This window comes from Gekko japonicus, unplaced genomic scaffold, assembly GCF_001447785.1.
Source record: "Gekko japonicus isolate JY-2015 unplaced genomic scaffold, Gekko_japonicus_V1.1 scaffold513, whole genome shotgun sequence".
Lineage (NCBI taxonomy): Eukaryota > Metazoa > Chordata > Lepidosauria > Squamata > Gekkonidae > Gekko > Gekko japonicus.
In genome coordinates this window covers 241,653-250,360 of record NW_015171519.1, presented here as the reverse complement: position 1 = coordinate 250,360, position 8,708 = coordinate 241,653, and the positions used below count along the sequence as shown (strand labels likewise).

General features: G+C 51.5%; 1 protein-coding gene across 1 annotated transcript in view; it reads right to left on the bottom strand.

Moving 5' to 3' along the window:
* Positions 1–8,138, bottom strand: part of FOXK1 (forkhead box K1) — a gene marked incomplete at its 5' end in the record, with an annotated part of 28,914 nt that extends 20,776 nt beyond the window's left edge. Inside the window, one exon of the mRNA XM_015419403.1 lies at positions 7,909–8,138. Coding sequence (XP_015274889.1) covers positions 7,909–8,138 — 230 coding nt within the window. The remainder of the gene's footprint in view (positions 1–7,908) is intronic.
* Between the last annotated feature and the right edge of the window lie 570 nt (positions 8,139–8,708).

Genomic DNA, 8,708 nt, shown 5'->3' with positions numbered 1-8,708 from the left:
TATGCTAATGAGTTATGCTAATGAGCTCCTGCACCTCTTTTTCTACGAAATGACCCCTGGTGGTGGCGATGGAAAGTCCAATCAAGTCACAGCCATGTATGGCGACCCTTAGTGGGCATCCCTGTAGCTAGGAATTTGGGTGGGGGGCTTGGGTGGGCGCAGCGAATTAAATTAAAGTTAATTACATTAATTGGTGCCAGGCCAGGTGGGAGGGGACCCAGAAGAAATGCTAGGGGGCCAGGCCCCGTGGCCCCCGTGTTAGCTATGGGTCTGCTAGCGGGCTTTTCAAGGACAGAGACATTCAGAGGTGGTTTGCCACTATCTGCCTCTGTGTAGCAACCCCAGATATCCTTGGTGGCTTCCCATCCAAATATTAACCAGGGCTGACCCTGGCTTAGCATCTGATATCTGCTGAAATAGGGCTAGCCTGGGCTATAGGTTAAATTGGAGCAGTGGCAGGGAGACGGGGCTTGCAGTTCAGTTGCATGCCTCACCCTCCACCCCACTAAAGATATTGGCTCTCTGAGCCTACATAAAAACAGCTCTGCCGGATCGGAGCAGAGATCCATTGAAGTCACTGCCACAGGAGGTGGTGGCGGCTACAAGCATGGACGGCTTCAAGAGGGAATTAGATAGGCATCTGGAGCAGAGGTCCATCAGTGGCTATTAGCCACAAGGTATAGATAGGGGCTCTGGGGCAAGGGATGCTCTGTCTTCTTGGTGCTTGGGGGGGGGGTCAACAGTGGGAGGGCTTCTAATGTCCTGGCCCCACTGGTGGACCTCCTGATGGCACTGGTATTTCTGGCCACTGTGTGACACAGAGTGTTGGACGGGATGGGCCTTTGGCCTGATCCACCATTGGCGTCTCTTATGTTCTTATGTTCCAGCGCGTGGTGGGGGGAAAATATACCCATCCAGTTTTGAAAGCAAAAGTGAGTGGAGGCTGAAGGATTAGAACCTCAGAAGAGCCCTGCTGGGTCAGACCAGTGGTCCATCCAGTCTGGCATCCTCTTGTCGCACACAGTGGCCAGCCGGTTGCCCTGGAGGGCCAACAAACAAAACAGAGAGGCCGAGGCCTCCTAGCGCTGTCTTGTTTGGTTGAGTTAAAGCTACCTCTAGGCTATGAACGTTTCTGGGGGGAAACAAACGGAAAGGAAGGCAGAGGAGAAAGAACGAGAGAGAGAGAGAGAAGAAGGGAAGAAAGAAAGTGAGGGAGAAAGAAAGGAAAGAGAGAGAAGGAAAGGAAGAAAAAGAGAGAGGAGGAGAGAAGGAAGGAAGGAAGAGAGAGAGAGAGAGAAGGGAAAAAAGAGAGAGGGAGAAAGAAAGAGAGATAAAGGAAGAAAGAAAGGAAGAAAGAGAGAGGAGAGGAGAGAAGAAAGAAAGAGACAGGAAGGAAGAAAGAGAGAGAGAAGGAGGGGAGAAAGAAAGAGAGAGAAAGGAAGGAAGAGAAAGAGGGAGGAAAGAAAGAGAGAGAGAGGAAGAGAGAGAGGAGGGAAGAAAGAAAAGAAAGAAAGAGACAGAAAGGAAGAGAGAGAGAAAGGAGGGAAGGAAGGAAAAGAGAGGAGAGAAGAAATAAAGAAAAAGAAAGAAATAGAGAGAAGGAGGGAAGAAAGAAAGAGGGAGGGAGGGAGGAAGGAAGGAAAGAAAAAAAAGAGAAAAAAGAAAGAAAGAAAGAAAGAAAGAAAGAAAGAAAGAAAGAAAGAAGCTACAGGTTTTCAAGCAGAGGGAAAATCATCCAGAAAACAAGCTGGAAAGTAAACACTGAGGCTGCCTGGAAAAGGCACGTGGGTCAACTGGGCAGGGCAGGGACTGTTTGTTTTGAGCGAGAAAGAGAGAGAGTGCGCCCCTTTCTGCGGAAAGTTTGGAAGCGGCAGAGGGAGGGAGGGAGGGAGGGAGGGAGGGACAGGCTCCAGTTTCCAAAAAGGAAACTCTCCCGAGCAAAAGTAAATTTCCCAGCAGCCAATCAGGGGAGAGCTAGGCCAATGCACACCAAATTAGGCAAGTGAACATTACTAAAAGGGGGGGGAGAGACAAAAACGTGAACAGCCTCCCGGCACTCCCAGGGAGGAATAGAAGGGGCGGGGTTACAGGCACCCCCCCTTCCTTTCCTTCTTCTTACAAGGATTGTTGACATTCCTGAAGGAAGCATGAATGTGTTGCAACAAAACCGCCTTCCTGGTAGAGGCGAAGCCTTGGCAGCGATCGGCCCGCCCGATCCGAGATCCGGCCAGCGTGATTCAGTGCACAAGAGTCGCCCTGGCTGGATCCGTTTCATCCTCCTTTCTGCTCCTGACGGCAAGCCCGAAGCTTCTGGAGAGAGCTGGCAAGCGAGCGGGGCGTTAAGCTAAGCCTTTCTCCAGTGGTCACCGTTTGGAGCACAAGGATATACTGCTTTTGAACACAGAGGAACTACTTCACCATCAGGAACAGCAGCCATGGGTATGGACCAACAACACCCCCCCACCACCACCAATCTTAGCATCAGTTTTTTAAGCCATCTAAGCTAATGGTTTGTCCCATCTTGCATCAGTGAGTTCTTTAAGTTAATCAGGCATTGTGTAAAGAACCTCTTCAGCCAGAGACACGGTCATAAGAACGAAAGAGAAGCCATGTTGGATCAGGCTAATGGCCCATCCAGTCCAACACTCTGTGTCACACAGTGGCCAAAACCCAGGGGCCATCAGGAGGTCCACCAGCGGGGCCAGAACTCCAGAAGCCCTCCCACTGTGGCCCCCCAAGCACTAGGAAGACAGAGCATCACTGCCCCAGACATAAGAGCAGAAGAGAAGCCATGCTGGATCAGGCCAGTGCCCTACCCAGTCCAACACTCTGTGTCACACAGTGGCCAATACCCAGGGACCCTCAGGAGGTCCACCCGTGGGGCCAGAACTCCGGAAGCCCTCCCACAGTTGCCCCCCCCAAGCACCAAGAAGACAGAGCATCACTGCCCCAGACATAAGAACATAAGAGAAGTCATGTTGGATCAGGCCAAGGGCTCATCCCGTCCAACACTCTGTGTCACACAGTGGCCAAAACCCAGGGGCCCTCAGGAGGTCCACCAGTGGGGCCAGAACTCCGGAAGCCCTCCCACTGTGGCCACCCAAGCACCAAGAAGACAGAGCATCACTGCCCCAGACATAAGAACAGAAGAGAAGCCATGTTGGATCAGGCCAGTGGCCCATCCAGTTCAACACTCTGTGTCACACAGTGGCCAGAAATACCAGGTGCCATCAGGAGGACCACCAGTGGGGCCAGGAAATTAGAAGCCCTCCCACCAGTGCATCACTGCCCCAGACAGAGTGTTCCATCTCTACCTTGTGGCTAATAGCCACTGATGGACCTCTGCTCCAGACATTCATCCAATCCCCTCTTGAAGCTGTCTGTGCTTGTAGCCGCCACCACTTCTTGTGGCAGTGAACAGCCCTCTGCCTAGTTTCACCTTTTCCGTCTCAGTCCCACATCAGAGCCCCCCAACAAGGCGATGAGTGAGGGGCAACAGACACAGCCAACGAGGATGAAATAATGTCCTGCGTTTTAAAATGAAGGCCCGAGGAGTTCGGAAAAGCTTTCCCTCTTCTGGCTTTCCGTCGACTGAGCTATTCAACAATGTTTAATTCGCACTGAGACCCTGTGAGAAAGACGGGCTATAAATGATGCAATTAAAAAAAAAATAAAACAAATAAAATAGATAAATCTTGCACCACGAAGACGCTGGATGGTGCAAGAGCGAAGGCAGCATCAGGGATGACTCAGTTTCAAATCTCAACTGCATCACCAACGCTTTTACGGGGCTCGTCAGTTGCGGGCCTCGGCTTTTCGCCGGGTTGTTGGGGATAGCATCGCTGTTATTGCGACATCTACTGAGACGGCACTGTACGCAGCCCTTGATGTGCCTGAAAAAAGCAGTGTATATATAAAAAAAGGACTATGCAAACGCAGCACTGTTTTCCCTGTTGCAATGTTTTTAAATTTTCCATTGTATTTTAATGCAAGCTGATTCCTGCGGTCAGTCCCTAGCTCTTGAAAGGGCTTCTCCTGCTTTCCTGGTGTAACAGCTTTGCACGTTAAAGAGTCTCTGGCATATCCGGGACCTTCCTGAAATCTCTGAAAGGCAACAGGCTTCATTCGCTTTCTGAGAAAAGGAAGCCGGGCGCTGGCCCGCAAGCCGTGTGGCGCGGAAGGGAGTGTTTACAAACAGAACCGACAAGGAACTGAGAATGAAAAGGCCCGGCCGAGAGAACAAACAACACAGAAGCCTCAAAAGCCTTTTGAGGTTTTCCAAGAAACTCAAGAGCGATCTGCTGTTACAAAGCCCCAACCGGATGCTCAGAGCGGCGAGCGTCTTGCAAACCGTACCACCGCAGGACCGGGCAGGAGGAGTCAGGGCAATTATCGCCCACTTCCCCTTCGTGCTAAAGGTTGCAAATGGTATCGGTAAAAGGCACAAGATGTCGCCGCGTATGGGCCCCTCCACCTCCCAAACGACGGCATGAGTACCTGACGCCACAGGCTGGCCCCTCCCCGCCGAATCTGGCTCCTTGCAGCGATTGAAAACCGCAACTGCCGCTTCTAAGAAAGACTGAAAAGAGAACGCCCTCCCTTTCCTCTCCTCCTTCCACAAAGCACTCCTGCGGGCCTTGAACCGTGAAAGGCCATTTTTGCTTAGTTGACTTCCCCTCTAGAGGCTGGGGGGGGGGCCCTCTTCCCACAATGAGGCAGGCCAGTGGATGTCAACAGTGAATCCTGCGGCAGGACCTGCATTTCTGCACACTGAGTAAACACACTTGGCAGCCTGACGTACAACAACAACGGACGCCTTTCCCCTTCTAGCTGGGCCGTGACTGGTCGCCTTGTTTTCGTTTTTTTCGGGCAGGCTGGGTAAAAACTGGTTCCTGGTGCAAGGAGGGGAAGAGGCGTGGCTTAGCGCCTGCAGCCGATCCCAGAGGGAGATTTCCACCCGAGAGCCGGAGCAAGGTTTTGTTTGGCTAGACGTGGCTTCCAGTGAAATGGGATACGAAACCGGGGAAGCGCATGTCAACAGTTAACGGCAAAGCGTGCTGTCGGGTTGCGACCAATGCTCCCTCTAAGCTGTGGAGTCTTGTGAGCAAAAATTCTACTTTGTGAGCTACTGACATTGAAGCTGTGAGCAAGCGATTTGGCTACTGCATAAATTAGTTTGCTCTGGATCTATCCTTCCTGAGCTAAGACAAAAAGGTGGGAGCCGGAGGCTAAAAAACTGCGAGCTAGCTCACACTAACTCAGCTTAGAGGGAACATTGGTTGCGACTGACTCACAAGGACCCCAGGAGTCCCACCTCGTGGATTTTCAAGGCGAGAGATTAGTGCAATTCGGCAAGATGAATGGTTAAAGAGCAGCTCTCCCCACATTAGCGTGCATCCCAAGAGACAGCATTAACCAGGCACCATGGGGAATCAAACCCGGTCCTCCCAGATTAGAGTCCGTGCACTTAACCACTACACCAAACTGGCGCAGACTCTAATCTGGGAGAAACAGGTTTGATTCCCCACTCCTCCACTTGCACCTGGCTGGATTACTTTGGGCAAGCCATAGTTCTGATAAGAGCTGTTCTTGAAAAAGAGCCGTTTCTGTAAGAACTCTCTCAGCCCCACCTACCACACAGGGTGTCTGTTGCAGGGAGGGGAAGGGAAAGGAGATTGTAAGCCGCTCTGAGACTCCTTTGGGTAGTGAAGGGCGGGGTGTAAAACCAATCTCTTCTCTTCTTCTTTATGACATTTCGCACAAGTGGGGTGATTCCATTTTTAGCCGAAGGGCCAACAGCCTGCCCAAGACTACTCAGTGAGCTTCACGGCTTCAAAAAAGGATTTGGAACCCACGCCCACAAAGAAATGGAGCTGAACAACGTTCAGGGCGCAGAAAAGGAAAGGACCGCTACAGATAAAGAACATGGAAAAATTGTTGCAAGAAGAAGAGGAGGAGGAGGAGGATTTATACCCCCGCCCTTCACTACCCGAAGGAGTCTCAGAGCGGTTTACAATCTCCTTTCCCTTCCCCTCCCCACAACGGACACCCTGCGAGGTAGGCGGGGCTGAGAGAACTGCTCTTTCCAGAAGAGCTCTGAGAGAACTTGTGACTGACCCAAGGTCACACCACAAGCTGCACGTGGAAAAGTGGGGAATCAAACCCGGTTCTCCCAGATTAGAGTCCATGCTCCTAACCACCACATCAGACAGGTCTAAGAACGTGCGAAATCCGTCACCACAAGATAACAGCTGCAACCTCAGGCCACTTCTTGAAAGGAGACTGACGTTCAGGGAGGGTATCAAAGGCTGTAACTCGCCTCCATGTTCAGAGGCAGTGTGCCAGCGCATGTCAACAGTTAACGGCAAAGCGTGCTGTCGGGTTGCGACCAATGCTCCCTCTAAGCTGTGGAGTCTTGTGAGCAAAAATTCTACTTTGTGAGCTACTGACATTGAAGCTGTGAGCAAGCGATTTGGCTACTGCATAAATTAGTTTGCTCTGGATCTATCCTTCCTGAGCTAAGACAAAAAGGTGGGAGCCGGAGGCTAAAAAACTGCGAGCTAGCTCACACTAACTCAGCTTAGAGGGAACATTGGTTGCGACTGACTCACAAGGACCCCAGGAGTCCCACCTCGTGGATTTTCAAGGCGAGAGATTAGTGCAATTCGGCAAGATGAATGGTTAAAGAGCAGCTCTCCCCACATTAGCGTGCATCCCAAGAGACAGCATTAACCAGGCACCAGCCTTTCTCTAACAAACTGCTCCTCCTTAGAAGTTCCCAAAGACTAGAACAGGGGTCCCCAACGTGGCGCCCACCAACACCTTTCCTGGTGCCGACTGAGTGTTTTTAGAAACTGGACGGGGCCAAGTGGCGCTTTTGGCCGGCGGGGCTTCTGACTGGAGGCACAGACTTTTTAAAAGTTGCTTTGGCAGCAGCTGCCACCACAGCACAAGAGAGCCAGTTTGGTGTCGGGGTGAGGAGCGCGGACTCTAATCTGGGGGAACCGGGTTTGATTCCCCCCACTCCTCCGCATGCAGCTGCTGGGGTGGCCTTGGGTCAGTCACAAGTTTTCACAGAACTGTTCTCTCAAGGGCAGTCTTCAAAAGAGTTCTCTCAGCCCCACCTGCCTCACCTCCCCAATGATGACCGCCATTGCTAGTTCCATATATAAGAACATAAGAACATAAGAGACGCCAATGTTGGATCAGGCCAAAGGCCCATCCAGTCCAACACTCTGTGTCACACAGTGGCCAGAAATACCAGGTGCCATCAGGAGGTCCACCAGTGGGGCCAGGACACTAGAAGCCCTCCCACTCTTGCCCCCCCCCAAAGCACCAAGAAGACAGAGCATCACTTGCCCCAGAGCCCCTATCTATACCTTGTGGCTAATAGCCACTGATGGACCTCTGCTCCATATGCTTATCTAATTCCCTTTTGAAGCCGTCCATGCTTGTAGCCGCCACCACCTCCTGTGGCAGTGAATTCCAAGTGTTAATCACTCTTTGAGTGAAGAAGTACTTCCTCTTATCTGTTCTAACCCGACCGCTCAGCAATTTCATGGAGTGCCCACCAGGAGTTCTTGTATTGTGAGAAAGGGAGAAAAGTACCTCTTTCTCTACCTGCTCTATCCCATGCATAATGTTATAAACCTCGATCGTGTCACCCCTCAGTCGTCGTGTCTCCAAGCTAAAGACCCCCAAGCCCTTTAACCTTTCCTCATAGGGAAAGTGTTCCAACCCTTTTATCATTCTAGTTGCCCTTTTCTGCACTTTCCCCAAAGCTATAATATGGATGGATGCCTGAAGACAGACATCCACCCCCTTTCTGGGAAGCACACCGGCAACTTGCAGGCCGGCAACGGTGCAAACCACGACACCGGGTGCGTAGAACGGAAAGAAGCGTCTCACCTGATGGTGCCTGTGGGGGAGGGCAGCGGGCTGACCAAACTCCGGAGATCCGGCTCCGGGATGTGGATCTTGAGAGGCGATATCTGAGGGTAGAGCGGCCGGAGCGGGGGCGATGAGGCGTCTTCCTTGACTTCCTGTTTATGGTAGAATGATGTGAACTGGATCTTGATGACGGTGCTGGGGAATCGGAGGGTGCACCTGGGGGAGGAAAGGAAATGGATGACGCGGTTTTATCCAGGATTTTTGGAAGGAAATAGGCCGCGGCTACAAGACGGATGATTAACCAGACGATCCCGTTTACCCCGGGGTTATTCCTACTGGAATTATGGCCGGAATCCTCTCCTCCAAAACAAAAGAAAGAAAGAATCTCCATATTTATTGCTGCAGCCAGACACAGCATGGCTGCTAGGTGGAAATCAAGCCTTCCTCTAGGTTTGTGGTATGACAAGCTTTGGATGCAATTCATTATGGGGGAAACAGCAAACGGAATAGCTAATCCATCGGACGAGGATTATCAAACACCCTCTGTGTGTAAGTGGTTCCCAGTAATTCAGTTCCTTTCAGAAAAAGAAGTGGCTCCCTCTTTTGTTAAGGATAAATACTGGCTCTGCTTCTGAACGTACTGTTAATTTACTAATGCTAGGTAAAAGGTAAGGTTCCCTTGCTCGAAAGCCAGTTGGATCCGACTCTAGGGTTGCGGTGCTCATCTCCGTTTCCAAGCCGAAGAGCCAGCGCTGTCCGAAGACGTTTCCGTGGTCACGTGGCCGGCATGACTAAACACTGAGGCGCACGGAACGCTG